We start from the raw sequence: 26,767 nt of genomic DNA, 5'->3' as shown, positions 1-26,767 counted from the left end.
TTTTAGTGATCAATGTGACTTTTCCTTCGCATAATTTTTCTACTTGCCATTTCTATGCTGGAAAATAACGTAGAGAGCTAATAGTGCAGATATGTTGAGGAAACATAATTCTTAGTGTTAACAAAAAACTATATTTTCTTTTTCAAATATAGTTTATCGAGTTTATCCGGAGCTTTTTATTATTTTGTTGGCATATTTGTTTTTTCAAGTGCTTGTCGTATGTTCTATGGTAATGTTTTGCTTTGCAGCTGTCCTTAGTTGTTTTTGGAAGAGCTGGTGGATATGAAAGCATAATCCTAGTAGTCGTATTTCTAATATTGCTGATATGTTCCTTTTCTTTTGGATGAAGTGATTTCTGAGTGAATGATGTTCATATGACTTGTTGTGACATGATTTTATTACCCTTGCTTTAAAACTTTCTGCTCTTTTCTGCAGGCTGTTTGGCACGAAGTATATATGAAATTAAAAGACAAATAGCAGCAGCTGTGTTAATTCAAAGACATGGAAGAAGATGGCTGTTACGCCATGCCTTCTTGCAGGTTTACTCAGCAGCTGTTGTTATTCAGTCTGGTATTCGAGGTTTTCTCGTTCGCCAAAGATTCATCCGCATAAAGGAGCACAGAGCTGCCATGCTGATCCAGGTTTTCTTGCTTGCTAAATGAAACTTGTGCTTTCCCTTTATTATTTTTCATATTTATAAGTGTGTGTATGTGTGTGTGTGTAGTCTCAACTTTTGATCCCTATGAAGGTTCTTTTTCCACAGTCTATCATTGTTTTCCATATTTTAAGTCACTAGCTGATTCGCATCAATCCTTTATGCATGAAGGTGACATGTATTGGCATTTCTATATAGGTTTCACAAGTTATGTTCTCAATAGGGGTTATCTACATTATGTTGCAAATTGTCATTGATGCTACCATTTCTTTGTTTCATTTTTTATTAGATTATATGACCTGTGTAGAGTAAAGCAGTTTACTAGTTAAGATGCCATATATTGGAACTCTGATACTGATACTAGATAAGTTTTTACGTAAATATAGGTTTTAAATTTGACAGGTTTGGTTCACACTTGTAGTTTGATTACATATTATGAACCTGTTAAATGACAATTAGCCTGATGTATGTTCTGATTTTGTACAATTGGTTCTTTGGTAGATGAGCCTTAGTAGTTCCAAAATTTAATAACATGTCATCCCAGATATGATGCATGAGCCCTCCCATGTTTGCAACTCTTACTTGTAAGTTTCTCCGATCAGGCGGTCTGAACACCTTGCTTTGTCTTCTAATATGGGTTGCTTGCTGTTTGACATTTTAAACACCAAAGATGAAATTGGAAGTTTCAGTTTTGGCTACAATCAATTTGAAACTGGGGCTGGTTTTGGAGTTTAGCTGGAAGCTAAATTATGGGCCCACGTTAAGTCTATGGGGCTATAAATTCTAATTCTTTGGTCATTAATTTATATTTGTAATTGTCTTGGAGCATTTTATGTATTAAATTTGGATGTGAAGATTTTAAAAGCATTACAAAGCTAGAGTAAAGAAAATTTTTGACCATAAGATTGGTTATCCTAAAGTTTAATTATCGTAGGCATGTAGGTAGCAATTGTTAATTCCAACTGTTCTTCACATTTTTTTTGTTTTAGTTTAATCTTTTTATGATTTGAATTAATATTTTTTTATTCTTTTGAATTTTTTTCCTTTTTAGAATGTTGATCACTGAAACTACTGAAATTGTCAAAAGTGATACACATTTTGTCTGGTCACAACCAGGAACAAAAGCAAGTTTCTTAGCCTTGCTTAAAGTGGCACCTTGAAGTTATGGTTTTTTTTTTAATTCGTGAAAAGGGTAGCTTTGCACTTTTTTAACATTTAATGCTATATCATTTACTATGTTCATTGACAGCATTTGCTTGAAAGTAAATCAGCTCCTGCCTTTTGCTTATTTATGCTATATATAAACAGGAGTTTTGGATTTGAATATTCCATTCTGACCCCACCTGTTATTTTTTCTTCCGAAAATACCCCTCCACCTCTTCTAGAATACTAACCAATTCCTGTTTAAACAGATTTGAATGTATAAAAATCAAATAATCAAAATCCTGGCTTCATAAATAAATTTTTTATTTGTATGTTTTTATCTTTTTAACTTTTCTTTGAGTATATGTTAGATAAATCTTATGTGCAAAGCATGTCTCATGTTGATGATGTGCCACATATATAGTGAAGTTCAACTTTAGAAATGTTGTTGGTTCTTTTTGTCTGGTGAGATGTCGCAGTTGTTTTTGTTTGCTGTCAGAACTAAAATGAGGGTTCCTTAACCTCACATGACAAATGGTAGGTAATGGTGCTAATTTTCTTGGAATTTGCCTCTTGCATATGTTATTTGAGGACCTTTACTTGCAAATGCAATGACTACACATATATCTTTTAAGGATTGCAGTTAATATAGCTTGTTATGAGAAAAAGATTTTGGGACCATATTTTGGTTGATAATGCTTGTAACTCAGTCAATTTTAACTTTTTTTACTCGTAAAAGAAGTGACGATGTGGAGGGAGGCAAAGACATGGTGCTTTATGATATTAAAAGCTTATTTTAAAACTTGTCATTCGTGGAATCACGATTGTTGTAACGAGGACACTTATATGGTAATTAATTAACGAGTACCAATGATAATTCTATATCCGAACCAGTTCAAAATCTGTTATTACTTGTAATTCAACATGTCACTTCCTTAATTGTGTTTTCATGGTGAAAAGTTTAACTTTTCTCATGCATTGGAAATTGGTACTGTTGATCTTCTTGCTTTGTAATCCGAATTTTTGGATTTTTTTCTTTGTATATGGGTTTTCTTTCTTGATTTACAATTAGTTGATGAAACTAATATGAATCCCAATGAGCCTTCTAGCTGTTTGCGCAAGTTAATGAAACTGGTTTCATCAATTGCCTTTCAAATTGCCCTTGGCATCAGCCACTGTGTGTGTGTGTGTGTATACATTATATATACATATATATACATTACACACACACACACACACACACAGATATATATATATATATATATATATATATATATATATATATATATATAGGATCTCTATCTTCCATTGTTAGTTTCATGTTTGTTGTAGCAATTGCATCAACTGTTGCTAAAAGTCCTTCTGTTTTCTTTTCCTTTTTGTGTGCGTGCTTGTGCATGCCTGTGGTCTGATGAACTTGTTGATTTCTTTTGTATGATATAGTCATGGTGGAGAATGTGGAAGGCATGCATGGTTTTCCGGCAATGCCGTTGTGCTGCAGTATCTTTACAATGTGCTTGGAGACAGAAACTGGCAAGAAGAGAACTTCGGAAGCTTAAATTGGTATGAATTTCTGACAATTCTAGTGATTCAGAAGTTACTTTCAATTGCTAATAAGGGCAGAAATTTGTTGCTACAAATTTAAGTTATAGATGTATGCATATGTTACAACCGTATTTTTACAAGTGCATATTTTGTATATATGTATGTACAGTTTTTTGTACGAGATAATAGGGAAAGTAAAAGGGGACTCCCATATTATTAGAATAACTCCTGAAGTGCTGATATTTATCAGCACCTGTTTTCTCACAAAGAGTGAGGTAGATTTGAAGGTGCCAGGATGGATGATATGATAAATGTGAAAAGTTCAACATTTAGTATGAAATATGAGGGGGATAGCATTGCGTGTGGCTTTGGAGGAAGGAATGACACAACATAGCATGCTTTAAGCTACTAAAAGGAGAGGCATTGCTCCACCTTATGTTTATATTTCCTTACTAGATTTTTCTTAGCGTTTTTTAAGGAAAATTGTGTTTCCTCTGTGGATGGAAGAACAGTGGCAATAAGAGTGAGTTTGAATAAGGAGACATGAGAAGGGCTCTCTCCCATGAGGTGGAGCTTGAACTTGGACAATGTCCAGCAATATGATTTAGTGTATGATCAGAAATTGTTCTTGATGGTAAGAGCCCTGAGAAATATTGGAGTGTATTGGGACCATCAAGCACCAAGTTTCAACCAATCTCAAGAGAAGTTGGAATGGAAAACTGTGAAAGTGGACATTCTTCCTTTATCATACTTAAGGCAGGGAAGTGCAGAGTTGTAGCTGATGCACTAAGAAGAAGCCCATGATACTGTATTAGTGTATTCTGATGAATATGGCAGGAAGTAGAAGCTCCATGGGAATTCTGAAATGTGCATTCATCAATCATTTAAGCCCTCATAAAGGGTTCTTAAGAAGATACATTGATTTTCTATTGCAAAACAAAAGAAGATACTTTGATACAAATTACTTGGTATTTCTTTCCCATGATCAAGGCATTACATTGAAGGTTTTTTTTTAGTGGGGGCATCATTTAATCTTTGCAGACTTATGTCTGATTGCATATGATCTCTTCTGAATTCTTTTTTCTTGTCACATTCAATTTTTTGTTCATTGATTTATATATAATTTTTTTGAATGTTGAATTGTCTTTAATGTGTTTTATTTTGTATTACAGATTTAATTTTTAAGTTGGGTTGTGTTGGGGGGTGGGGGGGTTCTAGTTTTTGCTTGCTAATACTAGAGAATATGCCTTTAACAGCCTATGAGAGGTTTATTGCAGTACTGGGGACTTACGAAAAGATAACTACTTCAGTATTCCCATCAACCATATGATTGTGGCTATGAGTAGTTTGAATATTGATAGATGTTCATGTTACTATCATCAAACCTAAAATGATATGTTTTGAATAAATTTTGATTAATTGGTAATCATTATCCATAATTTTATGATTAGTTTATCATGATTAGGGTTGTAAGTTCTAGCAGCATAGCTCCTGTTTGTGTTATGCAATCTGCTTCTTTTGGTGTTGCTCGTCGACTATGATGCATGATATTTTCCATATAATTAATTGCTATTCTGGTGCAAGATCTGTAAGGCTTTCCATTACTAACAATTCTTTGGAAGGCCATCTAAATTCTACCATGCTACTTTTGAGAATCTCTCCTTTTATATGTATCTATGCTACAACCAGTAAGCACATAGATATTTGTATATACATTGTGTAAGGGGACTAATACTATATAAAAGTCACCCAACCGAACCCTAACCACCCTCTGCTTGATTTTTCCCGAGAGTCTTCACGTGTTATGACTAAGTACTTGATATGCAAATTCTTGCTATCTCATTTTCCTGGCAAGCAAAGTTATGATCAGTAAATTTAGAGCATCAAGAGTACTCAATCTAAGTTTTGCCTTTCATTATCATGGTAATTGCCCACTCGATTTTGAGAAGACATTTATTTTATTGGTTTTAATTCTTGGAACATTTTTGATATTCTTCAGATTCTTTAGTCTAGACCTTGCATACTTGTTTTACTTCTTGTCTCGTTGCTATGGTATCATTTGAGTTCCCACAAGTTTCATGGCATACAACATATTAACAATTGTCTCCAACCTTTTATTTCCTTGAATATTTCTAGTTTTTGGGATTCTCAAAACCATCCAGATGATATACTATTGATATAATAAAAATCAGATCAAATATAAACATATGTTTTTATATAACCAAGATGTTTTTATTGTATTATTACTACTACTTTGTAGTATTTGAGCGATAATAATATATATCTTTTAAACAATCTGTAGCTGTTATTCTTTCATATTTTTTTCACTAGTGATCTAGTGTGGGTATTTTATATAGGAAATGTTATGTTTTGACTTTTTGACTCTTTGGCTCTTAAGATGTGCCTTGGGGATGAATGCAATACCCTATTAACAATCCTTGTCATCTTCACTTCTGTATAATTTTTTTTCAAGTTAAGTGGAATTTCTGAGGACTGTTTTAAGTTTAAATGAACTTAACTTGGGATTTGCAATCTGTCAAATCAAGGAATGCTGAACCGGCCGGTTCAGCCCGTACCAAATCGGTCCGGTCTCTGACCGGGTTGGTTCGAGCATAGAAAACGGTTTCGGCCCCGTAGGGCCGAAACCGATTGGTATAAAAGCAAATTGGACCGGTTTCATCCGGTTCGGCCAGGACTCGGTGCGAACCGGCACCGAGTCCGATTCGATCTGCCATAGCGTGTCGCTCGCGCTGTGACCTTTTTGGCTGGTTCGGTACCGGTCCGGTGGCCGATCGGTACACCTACCGGCACCGGTTTGGCGATCATTGTGTCAAACTATGTCCAATAACACATGAACTGTTTAGGGTGGACATAGGGTGGACAATTTGTGAGGAAAATCTTTCCAGTATGTCTTGAAAACTAAGCTTTCTTGTTCACTATAGTTATCTCTATTTTATCAAATGCTACTATTTTCTTAAGGAGTGTAATGGCAGGACATAAGTAATTTTAATATTTACGTGTAATTTGTTTCTGACATTTCTTGGAATACCTAGGCATTATGACTAGGCTAACATTCACTTAAAGAATATAAAAATTAGATTCGGTTCTCATGTTCATATGTCACTGAAGTTTTCTGATAGTCAAGTGCAGATTGTAGTTACTTTTTAATTTTTTTTTCTCTGTTTTCATGGAATCATATTTTCTCTCAAGTTCTTCTCTTAATGTATTACAGATTGCTATTTTATGGTTCATTTTTTCCTATATGACATGGATATGGTTTTATTCAGCCTTGCATTTTGCATTAGTTTCCTTATTGTGATGATGATAATTTTAAGTTCTCTCTGAAATTCTGTAGGCTGCAAATGAAGCTGGTGCACTACGTGAAGCAAAGAATAAACTTGAGAAAAGACTAGAAGATCTTACTTGGCGCCTGACTTTAGAGAAGAGGCTGCGGGTGAACTTTTTTCATCAGACTATCTTGTTTTGTGTTCATAATTGCTTCATGTTCAAATTATTTTAATTGGTTCCTATGAATATTTTTCTTTGCTCTTTTACATGCTTATATTCCAACCTAGCATGCACTCGGTTAAGTTAATTACTTATGGTTAGTTGAGGGTATTACACAACATACAGCTGTAGAATGATTTGATTAATTGGATGTGACACCTGCTTCAAAATTTCTAGAGAAACATGCAAGCATTCCTTCTTTGTCTTCCTCCTCTTCTTCGAGATACCGATAGCTTAGACTAGATACGTGTAAAACATGTTTAATAGAGCTGTTGGACATACTCAATGAATTTAAAGGATACATGCACTTTCCGTAAACTTACCAATTTGTTTAGTATTATGAAAGGCTGACTATGAGTAAACACAGAAAAAGTAATAGATATTTTTGCTTACGTGAGGCCTATGTGATTTCGGAAAAATAAAAAATTCCAAATAGTTTGTAAAGATAAAAATATATGTTGGGATGGAGTTGGATTGTTCAAGTTGGAATATGCTATGTATATCATGGCATTTGGATTGGGGAATTAAATGGAAGATCGAGAATTCTCCCTCCATATCATAATGTCATGCTCATGTGTTATGCAGACCAATTATATCTATGCTTGATCAATGCATCCTAGATTGCAGAATATGGCATGAGCTACACTCATGTTTTATAAATGCCAAGATGTGTGTAAAATGGGCGGGGGGTTGGTGGGCATGGACTCTTCTGACTGTAAGTTTGGTTCCTCTCTTGTTTCTTATTGTCTAATATATGATCTTGATCGATTAGATCCCAAGTGAGATCGCAAAAGGTTCTAAGCTTGGTCTCTTGCTAAAAAACGTGTTGAGTCAAGGAGTCAAGTGCGGGACCATGCTAATTGTGCTATTGGGATGCATTTATGTGCTATAATTCCCTGCATATTATATTGACCCTTTTTGGTTGGCTCATGGCACTTGTTGATAGGGCTCTGTACTGCTCAGTGGGGAGCCCATAGTTCTTGTTTATTGATTGATGCATTTTTTTTCCATTTTGGCACGGCATAACATGTGGTGCTGACACCACTGCCTGACACTCCACCTGCCCCGGCACTTGAATCCTTATAAATCATAGAATTCTGAATTTCTTTCTCCTATTACTAGGGCTTTTAAAACCAATTCTGTTAACATCTATATGCCAAATACAGTTGGTTCTCTTTAATAGATGTGAGGGGCTGAAGCAGCTATCTGTTCTCACCATTATACTTGTTTTACTTTGATCTTTTGGTCTCGTTGTCAATATCTTAGCTGAGTCATAAAATTGTTGGCTGTCTTGACAAGTTGGAACCCCACCTTTACTTGCTTTCATTTTTTGTTTTTTTCTGCCTTTTATCATTGGCATGTTTTTGGGGTTTTACTGAGTCTGAAGTTAGTGGTTGGATGCAAGCCCTTTTGTAGCACTAATGCGATGCATTAACTGGTACTTAGGGAAATATGGGCCTATCTAATTCTTTTGAAATCTAGGGAGCTCCCCCCTTGGTGTTTATTCCTTGTATTGATCTTTTTCTCTAGAAATTTTACCTTTTGTTTTCTTATTTATGAAGTAATTTATAGTTATGAGTTGTATATACATGTTATACACTCAGTTTTCTTTTATTCGTATGACGGTTTTTTTTTTGTGCATATGCACCCTTGCAAATATGGCTTATTGCATATTTATCCTTCTAAAAATCACTATTTGCATATATACCCCTCAAAATTTCTAGTTTTCGCAATGATACCCCTTTGGTAGATTTTTGACTAATGATGTTAATAAATGACTATTTAAGTACAAATGACTTTATTACCTTGTGTATTAAAGACATGAAAAAATTTAGCTCTTTACAATATAAATTAAATGTTAGGTTTTTCAAGGGTAGTAATGTAAAAGGATAATTATTTTTTTTTATACTTAAAACTAAGGTCCGCGATCTCAGTATTGAGTACTGTACTGTCTTGCTATCGATTCAATACAGTATGGTAAGGTACACATTCCGTAGTGAGACTTTTTTTTCTCACTTTTTATCACGACACTGCCGGAAAATCAGGTAGTTCGGGTCGGTATGGTGCCTATACTAACTTGATTGATATTTTTGTACTGGTTTTGATCATGGTGCAATGTGCCCTGAACTAGATGGTTTGGGCAGTACGTCAAACATTGCTTACAACTTTTGTTTTTAACACCGTTAGTCAAAAATCTAATGGAAGGGGGGTCATTGCAAAAATAGGATATCTGTGGGGTATATATCTGAATAGTGATTTTTGGAGGTTAAATATGCAATAAGTATATCTACAGGGGTATACATTCCAAACACATTTAACATTATTAAGCTATTTTCCAACATTAGTGGTAAATTATGCTACAGTAACTCTTGTAAGACTTGCTTTTAAGTTGTGGAATAATAGAGCCGAAGAATTATCTTCACAGGTTTTCTTTAATATTTTCAAGACTTATCTATGTGATATGCCATCTCCCTTTGCAAACCCTCCCATGTGGCTCAATTGTTTGCCCCTCCAAAATTGTTCCCTTCATAGCATTTCTCTAATAAGCATGACCTCTCCTATTTGTTCCCCAAAATAGCCACTCCTTTCCATAATCTTGAAAATTAATTTCATTTGTAATTCATTGAAAGAAATGAGATTCTCTCTCCTCTATATTCCCGACCAATCCAAAATACCTCTCCAACCACTACCTAAAGCACCTTCTACAATCTCTCAAAAGTAACTCATTTCCCTCACATCTCTTTTTTATCTTTCATTCTTTTGTTCTCATTAATCAAACTCTTGTTGGGATAACGCTCCATGGGCCTTAGTCCATTGGTCCACCCTCCACAGATCATTATAGTTATCTTAATAATACACCCCACTAATAATCTCAATAATAGCTTTTTTTTTTACTTATAAGTGAAAGAAGCAAGAAGAGTATTTGATAAAATGGAGTTAATTTAGCAAATTACATAATTAAAGAGAGTTTAAATTAGACATTGATCATAGCTTTCTATGTTTTTTCTCGTGCCTCCTCTCTCTCTCTCTCTCTCTAAAACAAACCATGTCAATTGGAGAAGGCAAAATTAAAGTACCGAACTCTTGCTTTCCTCATTTTTCTCTTTTCATATGGATTTGAAGGTAGCTCCATCATATTCTTTGAGCGAATTGTGTTCGTTTGAGTCACAAGGTATTTTGTTCTTGTACACATCTTGCTTCTACTTCCTATGGATTATCTTTATTATTTTTATTATATTTGAACTTCCTCCCCTTGTCAAAAGTTTTCTCACGAATTAAAAAATTATTTGGAACTCCTAATATTCTTTTACACACTCAAGATTGTGCGTATGCATGCTTGTTAATAGTAGAAAGTGCATCGTTTAAGCTAGTATAACATCTTAACAATTTCTTGATATTAATTCGATTGCAAAAATCACTATGATGTGAAGAAAATAAGGCATGTATGCATGTTGAAGTGTGGTGTTTAAATCAGTGTTTTGTTAGAAGCAAAAGATTTTCGAGAGTAAGATTTAAGACTATTTTTATTGGACCTATAGGTTGTTGCAATATTTGGATGCAGCTATTTATATGTGCTTTTAAGATTTGACAAATTTCTCTAGCATTTAGGAGTTTTTTTGGCCCAAATAAAAAAAAATGGATTTCTTGAGTTGGAAAATCGACCTTATTTTGTTGGAATTGATATTTAGACTTTTTTTATTGAACTCAAATGGTGGCTAGATCTTTTTCTACATCTATCATTATATGTAAATGGAAATTGAAAGACTCAGGGGACTTTGATTGATACCCAACAGTTTGTAGTCAGTAGATACTGCAGTTTGCTTTCTTCTCTGCATTGACCCCGAGGCTAGTGTTTGGTATTGCCCGACATGGTATGTGGTACCAGCATGGACTAGCATGTGCCGAGAACCATTTGACATGGTTTGTACTGGGCATATTATATGTATATCGTATGGGCCTGCCTTACCTATCTGATGACTTGTAGGGGTTCTATTTGCACGCCCAATTCTGTTAGCTTTATGCTTTTATTTGCAATATTTTGTGCACATTGTTTATAGTGTAGTTAAAACCCTTATGTGAGCTAAACGATAACAATAGAAGAGGCAAGGACCTATGTCATTTGGAGCATTTGTATGCCAGATATCTTGTAGTAATTCTTCATTGGTGTTGTCCATTCCTTGTGGCTATAGTTTATCTTGGCTAAATGTCTAACTCCTCTAAAAAACATTACCTAGGTGTTTGCATGATTCTTGTTTTTCTACTTTGTGAAACTAAATATATGTGGCTGAGAAAAAGTGCTTGGGTACCCTCCCTTAATCTAAATCATGGCCCTTATGCTACTTGGTCTTCTGTTTTTCAGTAGGAAGGCTCCTTTCCCTTTTACTCCTGTGGGAGGTTTGCTGCTATCTCTGTTTTCCTAATGTATGGCTTATTCTCTTTCACTTGGTTGGATTGTTGATTCATTGATCTCCTGTTTGCATGATTATGATTCTGCTTCTATGATGTTGATGAAATTTGAAGCCATCAAGATGTTCCAATCCAGTTAAGTTAGAATACCGTTTACTGGAACTCACGACATTTTTATCTAATGAATCCCTTGCCCATTATCTTGTCTCGTATCCCCAAGCTGATGCAATGATTACATTGTTTTATATGGGATTCATGACATCAAGGCCTTATATTCTGGTGAGTTGCATGAGTATAGGAGAGTGGAAATAAAGCTCCCCAAAACATTTAGTGCAAGGAAATGCTTAGGAAGTGGGTGTTGGAACAAGATTATGATGAGATTCTGAAGCTGATGTGGCACCTGAGAAAGAAGCTTCTATCTACTTAGTAAGTACTTCCCATTGGGATTTATGATCCTTAGGAATCGTATTCTTATATACTGCCTCGAAGTCAAGGTTCGCCGTACCGGTTCCAGACTCCGTACCGGTGCCAGACTAGCATAGTGTTGGTACTAAGGTCCACTGTACCGACCATACCGATGTACCGGTGCGCACCGGTACCGGTACGGTACCGGTACCATACCGAACCGAACCGGTACTGTACCGGTTCGGCTGGTTCGGGCCAAAAGCCAAAAAAAATTTGAGGTCGGTACGGGCCGGTACCGGTTCGGTACCGGATCGGTACGGATTCGGTACGGCCGGTACCGGTTGCGAATAGTCGGAAGCAAAAATATAGCTGTATCGTACCGGTTCCATTCGGTACCGGTACATACCGGCCCATACCGACCCGTACCGATCGGTACGGCAGACTATGGTTGGTACGGTATGAAATGCGGTACGTCTGACGTACCGAGTGTCAGTACACCACTGGTCCGGTTCGGTTCGGTACAACATACCATGCTCGAAGTAAATCTAACATTCCTCTATAGAATCGGTATTGGGCACCGTATCGGTTGTCCGGCGGAACGAGTTGGTACGGCCTGCGCCGTGCTGTGCCTGGCCTGTACCGACATATTTTTTACCGCAGGGGAGGGAGGGGGAGGGAGAGGAGGGAAGAGAGAGGCCAGCTGGGGAGAGAGCGAGAGGGAGGGAGGGGAAGGAAGAGGGGCGTCTCGGTTTTAACGGCGGAACTGTCCCGGTCCGCCGCCGGTACAACCTAGGATGCTCCGAACCGGGCGGTTCGGGACGGTTCCGCAGACCTTAGTTTATGCAGTTTGGATTTTTGCTTTCTTTTTGCATTTTGATTGTGTCATAAATAACACAACCTATTTTCAGGAAATATGTGCTGTTTGGGACTTCATTCTTCCACTTATTGGATATCTCATCTTTTTTGACTGTTTGATATCCAAACATGTCATATGTTGGATATCTCCATTTATCTGTGAGTCAAATAGCTGAGAATGATTTTATTGGGATATATGATAGGAGTGCTGAATGTCTTGAAATCAGAAATTATCTGAAACAGATAAACCAGAATGGCAATGTTTTTGTATATGTGTAACACACAGACAGCAATTGGCAAGACACTTGTATGTGTACATTGAGCTATCTATTTGGACCACCTTCATAAATTTAATAACCTGAATATGGTTTTTTAGTCATTGTTGCCTTCCTTCTGGATTTCTTTCGGTACTTAGTTTCAGATAATATATTCTTCCTGTTGTTTCCCTAATGCAGGTAGCTGGTGAAGAGTCAAAGTTAGTTGAAGTGTCAAAGCTTCAGAGGGCATTGGAATCATCAAATGCTGATTTAAATGCTGCTAAATTGGCCACTGTTAATGAACATACTAAGAATATGTTGCTTCAGAATCAGTTAGACTGCTCACTGAAGGATATAGCAACTTTACGGGGTAGTCTCACTGAAATGACAGAACTAAAAAAAGAAAACCTCTATTTGAAGGTTTGACAATTTTATTTTACATTCATGTCTCGAAAATTTCATGTATAGAGTGATGGTGTATTTCATTGTTCTGCTTTAGTGTTATATTTTGTTTTAGATTTCCATTGTGCTCAACATCCCAATACTTCATTTGCTATTACAATACTGAGTTTCAAAATAGTAACAATGAGCATGAAGCACATGCATCATGCATCCTTGGTTCATAGTTCTTCACTTTCATTGCAACAATAGCTACGTGTGAGATTTGGGTAAAATGACAACAAACATATTTATGTGTGTGTTGCGTATGTGTTGGGGAGCAGAGGGGCAAAGTTGTACTCAAAGTTCGGCACTTTCACTGCGACAATTGATATGTACGAGATTTAGGTGAAACAACAATGAACATGTTTTTGTGTGCATGCGATATGCATGCGTGAATGTGACGTGCGTGCATGTGTGTGACTCTCGCCCAAGCACCCACACATGCAAACATGCATGCGCAAGCTCATGCATGCATTAAAGTGCAAGATTGGAAAATAATCAGCAACTCCTTTGCCGCAGGAAGCTTGAAAGTTCAATGGCAAAATTTCGCTCTGAAAGTCATCTAATTAATGTCTTGCCATCTGTCTATGATTGGATTCTTCCAATATTTTATTTGTTTAAAAATGATTTTAGTGATGTATTCTTTATTGGACTGTTTTTTTTTTTTTTTGGCACTGGTCTTTAAACAACTACATGGTGGGAGTAAGCATATGTACAAACATGATGTATAATAATGTCAAGACAGAATATTTACGCACATAAAGCATAAAAATGAATGTCTCATAGGCTTAGAATGACTTAAAAATTGAGCTCGTCCACTGTAGTATCTCGCACGACTTATCTTATGACTTCTGAATGATTCTTGCATAATCTGTATTTCGCTGTTTTATTTGAAATATAAACTTTAGCATAAATCTCATATCATATCAAATTAGTCAAAAATTTGCTTAAGCTTTTTAATGTATTCAAAAGGATTACCATTTCCTGTATATCTCTCATACAACTTGTATTTGCTTCTATTGTATCTGATTATTTGTTCTTGTATTTCCTAGTCCTGTGAGAATTGTGTAACTTAATTCCAGTTAGATGCTGATTATGGTGGCTGGTTGTCCTCAAAGCTATGCATCTTTGATTCCATACTGCATAAAATTATGGATTTAGGCAGGCATGAAATGATGCATTTGTTGATGATGAATTGCTGCTATTAAGATGAGCTCCATAAAGTAAATTATCTGCAAATCATGTTTTAATTAATGAGAAAAGGACATGTAATATTCTAAAATGAGATGTAAAGGAAATCTTGAATGATAAAGTCAAAAACTGCTCAAACTTTTACAAAAATACGAAATTTTTTCATGGTGAGAATACTAATGAAACAAGGTCTTGGTGAAGGTTATGGTGATAGATATTTCAGAGTGTTGTATTCTCACTACATTGGATCAATTATACAGAAGAATAAGGAGCCTGGAGAAAGTATGTAGAAAAATTAAAGTGAAATTGTTAATTTTGATAACAAGAGAAGAGTCCAAATTATTCTCTTTTGAGAATCGTCTCATATATTGGACAAATGCTTGTTGGATCTGGTGAGGGTATCAGGCATTAGGATATTAGGTTGTACGTAATTTTGTGAAAGAGTACATGATATGAAGTTCATAATGGAGACATGGCATTGAAATAGGTGGTTTTTAAAAGGTGGTTGTTGGAGGAGGGGTGAGGGGTAACAGTGATTTTTTTTAGTGGGGTTGAGTCTCATCAGTGGCATTGGTTCACTAATGAAAGATCAGAATTTTAGTAATTTGAGTAGCATTCAAGAAGCTATCACAGTATAAAGGCAAGGGGGAGTTGAGGAGACATCATGTTCCTGAAAAAGTTGTTGAAGGCAAACAACAGTAAGAATGGTATTAACAACATTACTAGTTGGTCGAAGGGGATTAAGGCAGTTTTGGGCTAGAGGCAATATGATTCACTTGGAAAGAGAGGAATAGAGTGCTGTATATGGTCAAAATTACCTCATTTTACCTTGTAGTAAAAGCATTGAAAAGGATTGTTGTTCTAAAGAGCCCCTTTCATTTTCCAAAACAAGATTCCCTAACTTGGCCAGGTGTCAAACTCAATGTGAAGAAATCTTTAGTTGTCTCTTCCTATAACAACCTAGGACCTTATCCAAAAAGGCTAGCTAAAAGGTATTGTTTGGGTTTCTTGGTTTTGTATAAGTATTCAAGATCTACACATTGCATAGCCAATGTGGAACTAAAAACACGCCCGCATGGTCCTCACTCTTCTACCCTAAACCAAGCGGGAAGCTTCCTTTAAATATCTCAATTCTTACTTTGACGGGAGCTCCTTAGTCAGGCTAAACCTTCTGTCTTTGCACAGTGGTGTGGGATTTTAATGATGTTACCTCTGAATTCTGGAACTCTTTGCGCATTGGCCTCTTGTGAACTAAATGCTGTAGCCCACGTGGAGTTTTTAGGAAAGGGTTGAGCTTATTTTTGAGGCATCATTTAGTGGAAAGGAATTAGAGCAGCATTCTTGTTTGGCCTGGCGGTGAATAACAGCCTTTAAGGCTTGCCCTTTGCTTGAGGAGGTCTGGCACATCAGGCAGCAATGTTATTTTGCTCATATAATATTATTGATGTTGATGAGTCATCAGTCTCTAGTTTTCTCTAGTTTGTGGGGGTGAGATTAGAATTGTGTATTTATGTTCAGTTTCTTTAAATTCTTGGGATCCTTGCTATCTTTTGTACTAATGCAGTAGACGAAAATAATAGTTTTGACTTTGAAGAAGGAAAAAGCAATGTATGGCTAGGCTGCCAATTTTTTTTCATTTTCTACTTTCTTTAGTTGTCTGCCCAATTTCACAAATGCATTCCTTCTAGCATGTTTTTTCTTGTTAGTTCTTTTCTTATTTGTACGGCACTGCAATGTTTCACTCAATAGTTGCAATATCCAAGCACATCATTTTATAAATACAGCTAAGCAATATCAGTACTTGACTACACAATGAGCTGTGATGAAATTATATTCATTGCACGGATATTTGTCATTCTGCATAATTATTAGATATTTAAATTTATCTAAAATTTAAATTTGTTTTTCTATGTTTTATTTTGTACTTACGCGAAAAAGAAGTCAAATACAGTTTTGTGGTATGTGTTACCATTTGTCACTATTTCTGGCTGTGGTAAGTGAGCTTTTGTTGGTTTATTGCTGCAGAACTCAGTTGAATCCCTGGGAAAAAGGAATTCTGAATTGGAGAACGAACTTCTTGATGCTCGAAAATGTAGCGATGATACCTTGGAGAAATTGCGAGATTCGGAAGCTAAATGTATACAGCTGCGGAAAAACTTGCACAAGTATGTTTCAAATATTTTTGGAAAAGTTTATTAACAATTATCTACAAATTGATTATTACTGAAGATTTACCTTGCCAAGATGATTCTGTGCACAAGTTGTGACCCTAGTATCTAATCATGTTTCTACTTAGTATAATAGCAATATTAACCTTTTTATTTGGATTCTAAATGAAATATAAGCTTTTCTAAACTGACATATCAAACATAGGTACTTCATGCTGGTTACGCTTCCTTGTCATAATTCTACTTTTGTTAGCTTCATCTGACCATTATATTCTCATATCTCAGCTTGGAGGAGAAGCTCTCAAATTTACAAGATGAAAATCATGTTTTGAGGCAAAAAGCACTGAGTGTATCTCCCATGAAGAGCCATTCTGGGGTTCTGAACCCTTTTGCAGAGGTATTTTTTCCCCTTATAATACATTTATGCTTTTTCTTCATTTGTTTGCTATCTCTGTCTGATGTGCACTAGCAAGCAGGCTGTAACAGTATTGTATGGAAAGGCTCTACTCAAATAACTGATATACATATTCTCATTTTGTAAAAACAGAAGCATTCTGGTGTGCTTGCGCTTCCCAACATTGACCAGAAGACTGTACCTGTAAAGTCCTATGACTTTCAGTTGCTTGCATCCATTCATCTAATCTGTCTAAGTATGTCATGTTTCTACTTTTCTTGATTCTAGGAAACTCCAACGCCTACAAAATTTCTTGTTCCTCTTCCGCACAGCTTAACTGGTTCACGGAGAACAAGAATACCTGTTGAAAGGCATGAGGTAATTTTGTGCTTTTTTTTTTCAAAGCAGATTTCCTGCTTTAGCCAGTTGTAATGCAGAAAGCTTGTTGTGTAACTTCAAATTTTTTTCCCACTTAACTTGCTTCATAAATCAATAGAAGGTTGTTGCTAGCATTTTCGTTGAAGATTAAGTTTATTTTCTTCAGTTCATGATCTTTAACAAAAAAGACAAAGAAAATATCTGACAAACAACAGCCAATTCTGGCTCTTCTCACAGATATAGTTGGTACCACTGAACATATCAGTTCGCAAACATCTTATTTTTGCTATAAGATCTTATTTTGGCTATACTTATAGTTGCTTTTGTTGTGAATCTGAGTGTGGTCAATATGCAGGAACATCATGAACTCCTTTCAAGGTGTATTAATGAAAATTTGGGGTTTCAAAATGGTAAACCAATTGCTGCTTGTATCATATATAAATGCCTTCTTCATTGGCGTGCTTTTGAGGCTGAGAGGACAGCTATTTTTGATTACATAATCGAGGCAATCAATGATGCTCTAAAGGTTGAAACATATTTCAGTTTTTCATTCTCTTAGATGGCTCCAATTCAATTTTGAAATACCTGTGTTTTTTGCTCATATGTATTTTTCAGGTGGACAATGAGAATGATATCTTTCCTTATTGGTTATCCAATACTTCAGCACTTCTATGCCTCTTGCAAAGGAACCTACGATCAAATGGGTTCCTTACTACACCTTCTAGACGTTCTGCTGGGTCTTTGAGTTTAAGTGGAAGGATAGTACGAGTGAGTGAGCTGTCAACTCTGAGCACAATTAGTTATTTGGCCCGCTTATATGAGATTCTTTATTTGTGTGGTAATGAATTGGTATCTTACTCTTTCATTCATCCCCACTTTATAAAAAATGCTTTTGTGCACAGATATTGACCATGCACATTCACAAACTATGCACTATGCACTGGTTTAGAGCACATCTTTTATATCATAAGTGTGTGCAGTTTATAGTTTGTCTGCATGTTTTAGACCACAACTACTTGTCTGTAGAGTGTGCTAGTTGGATAGATTGTGGGGATGCGGTTTCAGATTTCTTGGCCATGTGATGACTAAATGTAGCTGGCACTTGAATGAGGGGGGTGGATGGGTGGTTTTTGTAGGAGAATTTGGATGTTTGAAGCATAAGTTTTTATTTGACAAAAGATGTAGCTTTACCAACAATATATGGCAAGGTAGGATGCATTACAAATTGACAATAGATGTTATAAAATAAGGTGATTGATTCTACTCTGCATCTAGTTCTAGCCTCTAAAAGTTCATACACCAAGTTTGGTTGAGTAGAAGTATCACTTTTTTTCAATCAATGCTACCCCCTTCCAAAGTTTTTTGGACACCAGCAAAGCTAAGCTGGCAGTGTCATCTTTCTCGTCTTTTCACTCTTAGTGACATATTCGTAATACCTAATCTAAAATTAAGTTTCTTAGTCACCATCCAACTATGTCTTTACTTTTTCTCTTTTTCGAATTAGCTTGACTCATTTCACACGATTTACCTTTTCTAGAGTCTAAAATCTCCTTCAAAGCTTATTGGACCAGAAGATAGCATGATGCATGTTGATGCACGGTACCCAGCTATATTATTTAAGCAGCAGTTGACAGCTTGCGTAGAGAAGGTTTTTGGAATGATCAGGGATAATCTTAAGAAGGAGATCTTACCACTTTTGAATCACTGTATTCAGGTGTGTGATACTTGATGTGGATTTTCAGTCAATTGATTCATTATTGATGCTGCTGTTTCTCACTAGTTTTCATAATACTCCTTAGCTAAGCATGCCCTTTTTTTAATTAATTTTGAGCATGTCTACTGGACATGAGGATGGGTTATGTTCACATGTTGTTGGTTAACATTTTCATTGGGTGAAGGCTCCAAAATCTACTAGAGCATCTGTTGGAAGGGCATCTAAATCACCTGGAGGCATTTTGCAACAACCATTGAGCTCTCATTGGGATAGCATTATCAGATTCTTGGATTCACTTATGGACCGATTACGCCAAAACTATGTAAGTTTTTCAATTTATATATTTTTTTTCATTCGTTTCATATCATAATGGATTGGATGACTTTTTATGTTGTAGTCAACATTTTTTAATCTATTCTTTAGTTAACTTAGGGTTATTTGGAGCCCTGTAGCTGAAGTTGCATTGCAACTCAAGCTGTATTGCAACTTAAGTTGTTGTAGTTGACATATAAGGAAGCTCATTTCTTATATTTGGAGGAGAGTTTGGGAAAAAGGATGTCATAAACAGACATTTTATTGAATATCTTGTGAGCGGATGTTAGGTCGGGGCACTTGATGTACATGGAGATGTGGATGTTCTAGATTATAGGTGCAATCGAGCTGGGTTGAGTCGAGTACCTAGATGCTCGAGTTCAACTCGATTCAAGATACTCGGGCTCGAAACTTAACTCAAGATCGATCGAGCCTTAATATCCAAGCTCGAGCTCGACTTGATTAAAAAAAAGGCAATACTCGAGATTGGCTAGACTCGGCTTGCATATCAACAAAGCCATACGCGAGCTCAAGTTTGAGTGTTGATCATAATTTAAAGAATATAGTTAAAATTAAAATATAACATAATATTATATTATATTTTAAAATATTAAATTAATAATATATTGCAAATAAAATATAATATTATTAAAAATATATATACTTGACTAGGCTCGTGAGCTATCAAACCGTTTATTTTTCTACTTGTGCTTGAGTTGAAAAACTGCTCAAGTTCGGTAGAGTCGAACTTGGACCAGCTTGGACCCAAGTTGAGCTCGAGTAGCTCGCTAGCTACTTGGCTTATTTGCACTGCTATTCTAGATGAAGAGGTTGCGTCAAAGTCATTGGTAGTGAGGGCCTAGGCGTGGACATGGGTGCCATTGGGGAGGGTGCAGGTGGTGGTGCAAGCCTTCAGGAAGGTGGGGAAGATGAAGAAGAGGGGCAAAGGGGGTGGACGGCAGAGGAGATGACAAAGTGGAGGGCGGCATAGTGAAGTCCGAGGCGAAGTAAGCAATGGTGGACCTCCTAGAGGTGACAAGGACTAGTTGCAGCGAGGAGGGACTCGAGAGCAAGCAAGGGGAGGTGACAAAGGAAGGAGGGGAGGTCTGCTGCGGTGAAGTTCAAGGTGAAGGAGGTGGTAGTGGGCCTTTTGGAGGCGGTGGGGCTAGCATTGGCATCAAGGGTGACAGAGGAGGAACTCGAGAGCAGGGCGAGGGAGGAGAGTGGAGGGGAAGGAGCAAATCTCTTTAATTAAGATATCTACTTAAGTGGATGCAATTCGTTCCGCTGGTTATTTTGACCGCAAGTTGACCTACCGCAAAATAGCTCTAAGTTGCAGCCCAATGAGCAACTCAACCTACAGTATAATTTGGTTGTAGGCGTCCAAACAAGTGGGTTGACACTTGAGTTGCACGCGGCTCTATTTTCAGGACTTCAAAATTCATGTGTAAATATTATTGTTTGCAGAACTGACCAGTTTCTATCTTATTTTAGCTGCAACCATTGTATTTTCTGAATTTCGATAATAGTTTAGTGTTGCGTAGGTTGAGTATAGCAGAATCGAGAATGTTGAGAATCTAGGAATATGAGATGACCTTTGATAAGAAATTGTAGAATATGGGAGAGCTTGAATAACATCAAACATAAGTCTGAAAAGGAATGTAGATTTGATCCGAAATAGTTTCATGCTGCTGTTATTCCACCTATCATTAGCAGGTCAAGAAGTTGGGTTATCAGAAAGGGGGAATCACACAACTCCATTAGAGTTTCCGCTGGACATAATTATAAGAGTTTGCTACTTTCATCTCATTGTACCTGAGCTCTTCTGGTGGTGGACTGACCTGGCCAAACCTTAGTAACCAGAGTCAATATACCTAGGGTGATACATCCATTTTGGAATCTTCCTGGAATCTTGAACCTACACATGCTTTCTAAGCATTTCTTGCTAAGTGTTTCTAGAATATCCACTTCCCTGCACCTGCAGCCACACCCACTCCTACACCAGCTCTTGATTCTGGCAACCAAGGTTCGGAATTTTCATCTTTATTTAATTATTTTAAGTTTCTTATAGAAAATAATTAGGTGCTTAACCAATTTTGTTACTAAAAATTCGTACCAGTAAGTTCTAAATTGCAAAAGTTGTCTGTTGGCTATACAATATATCTAACTGATCACATTGATAGAGGATATTTCATGGATATTATAGTTAACTGGTGCCATTTGGAGTATCTGGATTTGCATTTTGCTGTTGTGTTCGAGAGTTTTCCTGCTTTGATGATGTTCATCTTTTTTAGTATTTGCTGGATTGGTATCTTGTTCTTTTACAAGAGTATTTCATGCCCCTTTTTTTCACTTGTTCGACTTTGATGTATTGCAATCTTCTATGTAGGACTGCTCTAAGGCATGCTCCGCAAAGAGTAGTTCTTTCTCATGTACTCCATGACCTACTATTTGATGATATATTTATTTCTATTATAAAGGGATGCTTGTTTTGTTTTTTGTGAATAAATTCCAAGCATTCAGGTGTCTAGAATGGCACAAGAGAGAAATCTGAGGAATAAGCTTGACTGGCCTACCATGCAACTGATAAGCCTTGGAGTAAGCATAAGGATTCAGCATGATGGATCAAGGTTTGAACCATTGAAGTTGGAAGATTTTGCAGCTTGGCTCTTGCTTTATAGGCTAGGTGTTCTAAGCTTGTGCAACTGGGGAGCAACCTTTCAAGGTTTCCTTAGACTTTGAAATACAAAAGAATCAAGTTAGTGAGGAGACAATTTGATATGGGGAACTGCATATAATCTTGAGGTACATATAATGCATCAAGATTCAAATTGAAAACACAATCCCCATAGATCAAAAGAAATGCATAAGGTTTGATAGGACTGCAGAGTTCTGAAGTTATAGAACTTTGATTATGGGGGAATGGATTGTGGGCAGCTTCACTAATCCATTATTTTTTTGATTCGGGTTCTGGTGAAGCAGGAAGTTTTGCGAAGCAGTAAGCTGGGCAGCATATTCTCGCTTCTCATTACACTGTACAAAACATACTTTGTAATTATGTTTAAAGAGGATTAATCTGTCATTTTGCTTAACAGAAACAGCATCAACCATTAATGAATATGGCTCTTGCTTTGTCATGTCTTTGGCTTCTGGAATATGCTGTATGCGTATATACTTTTACCGTCCTAATTGATATCATTAAATCATCTGAATGTTTATCTAGGTGCCTTCCTTTTTTATCCGCAAACTCATCACCCAGCTCTTCTCCTTCATCAATATCCAACTTTTCAATAGGTATATATTATTTCATCTTAAAGTTACCGAGTCTGTAATAAATAACTGAAAATTGAACATGTTAAACTGTTGAGTTATTCTAATGGCTCCAGTCTACTGCTGCGGCGTGAATGTTGCACATTTTCTAATGGAGAGTATGTGAAGTCTGGGCTTGCATTGCTGGAGAAGTGGATTGCTGATGTTACGGAGGAGGTGATTAACAATTTTTTCAGTGTTCGGTTTTTGATCTTTCAACACCTAACCTGCCAACTACTGTAGTATGCAGGAACCTCTTGGCATGAGCTAAATTACATCAGACAAGCTGTGGGGTTTCTGGTAAAGCTATACTTCCATGTTTAATGGCTCATTGGCAGTGTCTTTGCAATTTTCTTATGATATAATGGAAATGGCTTAGGTTATACATCAGAAGCGGAAAAAGTCTCTTGAAGAGATTAGGCAAGACCTTTGCCCGGTATGTTCATTCACCGATAATTTTCTATTGTTGTTAGTATTTAATTTTTCATAAGTGAAACGGATTATTTTTCATGACTGGATTCTGGTATGGATTCCTTTTTTTACTTCAGTTTATCTTGATTTTTAACAGGCGTTAAGTGTACGGCAAATATACCGAATATGCACGATGTACTGGGATGACAAATACAGTACGCAGAGCGTATCAAAAGAGGCCTGTCATAATGCCTGCACCTCTTCAAATTATTAACTCTCATGTTTTTAGTTGTGCTAAAAATGTTAATAAAAATTGCAGGTTGTTGCAACAATGAGGGATATTGTTAACAAAGATTCTCAGAATCTTGTGTCAAATTCTTTTTTGTTGGATGATGATCTAAGGTATGTTGCTCTGTTACTAAAATTTTTTTACTAGGTAAACATATGATTTATATTATGGAAAGTACTTCTCAGAACAAGTGCTTTAGAAACTGATTGAAATATGAATCCTTTTTCTTTTGCTTGGAATGCTTAATCTAATTGACCTGAAAAGTGAATCTATCAAGATTCATGTTGTTGATATAAACATTCCCATGCTAGTTTTAAACCATAATATTGATATATCTATGTATTTTTGCTATTTATTCCTTTCTTTCAAACCCACTACCGTCTGGAACTTTTATTTGGTTTATTTAGTATATGTCTTATCTTTGACAAATGAGTACATATATCTCCAATTAGTTATGCAAGATATGTTGTTTAACCACTGTCTGAGAGGAACAATATTCATAGCTATGAAGGCTATCATAGTCCATCACGCAATGGGAAGTCCCTGGTTTTCATGCTGTTGATAAGTCTACTGCCTGTTTTGCATTTTCTTCTCTCTCTTTTCCGTCAATAATTTCATTCCTTCAATTTCTGTTAAGAATAGAATAGTTTATTTGATCTAGCAACATCTCCAGTTCTGTCGGACATGAAAGAAAATGTCCATTGCTTGGCTATGGCATTTGCTGATGAAGCTACTTATCAAGGTCTCATCAATTTGCAAGCACTTTCAGTGTCCTTTATAAAGATTTTTTCTTTATTTATGATTTTCGAACCAATTTGATCGTGTGAGTCCTAAAAAATGTCACAATTATTGTCATTCACAACCACATCAGTTTTTTATAGGCCAAAGCAACATTGCTTAGCCATGCTATTTGCCGATGAAACTACTTATCAAGGTCTCATCAATTTGCAAGCTCTTTCAGTGCTCTTGTATTTTTTTTTTCTTTATTTACCGTTTCAAACAAATAATGTTACTATTATTCCCTCCCAGGACCCCGGATTGCCTGGAATAACTGGGTAATGTACTTTTTAGAGGTTATTTCTTGGTGTAATGATAACAGGGTTGCTCTGACAAGCACAGTGACATGGGTTAGAGTCCTAGGGCAGCTACTTTGTGCCAAAAAAAAGGGCCACACGTTATATTTGTCCCAATTTAACCCTTCAAGGACCTAGGATTGTAGGGACTACAACTAGTTAGTTGACTTATATTTTAGATTATTGCCATCTACAACTACATCAGTTTTTCATACGACCAGTTAGTATTGGTCTTACGAGCTTTTTTCTGAAATTTAAAAATGATAATTTCTGTGAAATATGAATTTGGGATGCAGGATGTTATAGCACAATACTCATGGCAGTTGATTGATGATAATCATAATTCTCAGAAGTTTCAAATATCTTCCTTGCACCAAAAATGTTTAATTGGGTAAACTGTTGCTGTAGTTTCCAACCGAACTAGTTTTCTCTGATTGAAAATGCCTTCTTGTTTCCTAAGTATAAGCTATGGCAGGTTCATTTTGTTCATCAAACCTTTTCATGACAAGTTCTGGACCAATCTTTTACCCTTGCCATATTAAACTCGGATATGGTTTGTTGGTTTTTCTTGTTCTCTCTTTTACTATCATTAGGGTTGATTTGACACAGCTGATATCTGAATGTCACCACAGCCATATACAATGTATACCTGGAATGCTCCAATCAAGTTATCAGTGTGGAAAAGCTGGCAACTCAACTATTAATAACTTTCACATGTTCTTAATATTTATTTATTCACTGCAGCATTCCATTCTCCACGGAAGATATATCAAAGGCTATTCCTGCAGTTGATCCTGCAGATGTTGAAGCCCCACAACCTCTTCATCAGCTTCCATCTGCCCAGTTTCTATTCCAGCATCCTGAGGTCTCAAGTTAGAAACTGCTACAGTCAAAATCCAACTCATCCTATTTTTGGTTCATGGAGATATATTGCTGCACATTGCACTGCTAGATAGAAATGCCGGAGCAATGGATGATCTGAAGCAAACAAAGAACTATCGGCAGCAGCAATATTAAGTCTGTTGCTCCCAACAATTCAGTTTTCATCAAAGTAAACTTGTGAAAATACCAAAACCCGGCCAAATGATAGGGTCGTGTATCATTAGTGTCATCATCTCCTGGCATTTGCGTGGCTTAGGCCTGTTGTAATACGAATATGGGGTCATTATTTTTTGTCATGGCCATGTTCCATTCTATTTCTGTTGTAAGTTCAGGGTTCAGGTAAACTGTAGCAGACTTTGTTGAAATTATGGTGAGTAACAATATTTCTCTATCAAAGAGTTCATTTATTCATGTGCCAATATATGTTCTTCAATGGCTGGATGGTTTGCTGCCGCCAAAGTCTCTTTGAAGTTTGTATGAGGTACGTATATTTGAGACTTCCTAGTTCATTCATGAACAAATTGACGACTAAGGAACAATAAATATTTGGAAATTTATATTTGCACCCTCTCTACTTTTCACCTATTTATATATGCACTTCCTCTTCTTTAAAAAAGTTTTAATTGAGCATCTTAACTTTTGATTTCTATCAATGTAGCCTTTCCATCTATCTCCGTCGGCTGACTGGTAGTGTTATTAAGCTAGTATGCGACTGCCACGAGCCCAAGCTGTAAGATTTTTCATCTAAAAATATTTATGTTGGCAGGAGAGCTTAGGATGGTAAGGAATTTAGCGTTAACTAATGGGGTCACATGATTGGTATGTAATCTTCTAAATAAGTCGATAGGATCATCTCCATCTGTGACACCCAGCATTAAGAGAATGTGGAGGCGGATGTGGATCCTTCCGATGCCCATATGGACAACTGTTTTATCTGTTTAACTTGATTTAACATATTAAAAATTGGGTTGGGTTATTTATTTAATAATAAAATTGTTACATTTGGATCTAAATTTTTGATTTATTTAACAAAAAAACGACTGAATATGGTCGACATATTTTCAATATATCTTTTTTAAGAAAGGCATTAGCGGAAAGATGGTAAAATTGAGAGTTCTATATTTTTTTTGATTTGGCTGGATCCTATACCCCCGTGCAGCCATGCTTAATCGTTTAAGCATATAGATTGAGTTAGATTATTTATTTAATAAAATAATCAGATTTGGATTTAGATTTTTCATCTGTTTGATAAAAAAAATTCGGATTTGGTTTGACAAATTCTTTTGTTCACTATCTGATTACAATAATGAATGGGAGGCGTGCTCGCTTTGTTGTTTCGGGGAGGAATTGTTTTGAAGGAAAGAGAGCGAATGGTTGGGAGACCCCACTCCTTTTGTTCACCATCTGAATACAATAATGAATAGATCAATC

The 26,767-nt window shown here is 36.3% G+C and overlaps 1 protein-coding gene across 4 annotated transcripts in view; it reads left to right on the top strand.

The window, feature by feature from the left end:
- LOC103704916 (protein OPAQUE1) overlaps window positions 1–25,755 on the top strand; it is a 52,518-nt gene extending 26,763 nt beyond the window's left edge. For 3 of the 4 annotated variants that reach the window (XM_008788425.4, XM_026803784.2, XM_039129487.1), the window contains 19 exons: window positions 436–641; window positions 3,242–3,361; window positions 6,699–6,797; window positions 12,973–13,194; window positions 16,432–16,571; window positions 16,860–16,971; window positions 17,122–17,172; window positions 17,257–17,346; window positions 17,702–17,872; window positions 17,962–18,114; window positions 18,884–19,060; window positions 19,245–19,382; window positions 22,596–22,666; window positions 22,759–22,858; window positions 22,925–22,981; window positions 23,061–23,117; window positions 23,250–23,330; window positions 23,412–23,494; window positions 25,199–25,755. In XM_008788425.4, the coding sequence (XP_008786647.2) occupies window positions 436–641; window positions 3,242–3,361; window positions 6,699–6,797; window positions 12,973–13,194; window positions 16,432–16,571; window positions 16,860–16,971; window positions 17,122–17,172; window positions 17,257–17,346; window positions 17,702–17,872; window positions 17,962–18,114; window positions 18,884–19,060; window positions 19,245–19,382; window positions 22,596–22,666; window positions 22,759–22,858; window positions 22,925–22,981; window positions 23,061–23,117; window positions 23,250–23,330; window positions 23,412–23,494; window positions 25,199–25,331 (2,261 nt within the window). In that variant the 3' untranslated portion in view covers window positions 25,332–25,755. The remainder of the gene's footprint in view (window positions 1–435; window positions 642–3,241; window positions 3,362–6,698; window positions 6,798–12,972; window positions 13,195–16,431; window positions 16,572–16,859; window positions 16,972–17,121; window positions 17,173–17,256; window positions 17,347–17,701; window positions 17,873–17,961; window positions 18,115–18,883; window positions 19,061–19,244; window positions 19,383–22,595; window positions 22,667–22,758; window positions 22,859–22,924; window positions 22,982–23,060; window positions 23,118–23,249; window positions 23,331–23,411; window positions 23,495–25,198) is intronic. The other variant, XR_603694.4, reaches the window with a different exon arrangement.
- The last annotated feature ends 1,012 nt before the right edge of the window (window positions 25,756–26,767 follow it).

The sequence above is a fragment of the Phoenix dactylifera genome, chromosome 8 (genome assembly GCF_009389715.1).
Source record: "Phoenix dactylifera cultivar Barhee BC4 chromosome 8, palm_55x_up_171113_PBpolish2nd_filt_p, whole genome shotgun sequence".
In the NCBI taxonomy this organism is placed as follows: Eukaryota; Viridiplantae; Streptophyta; class Magnoliopsida; order Arecales; family Arecaceae; genus Phoenix; species Phoenix dactylifera.
Note: the sequence above shows the minus strand (reverse complement) of the source record. Positions and strands in the feature narration are given on the sequence as shown.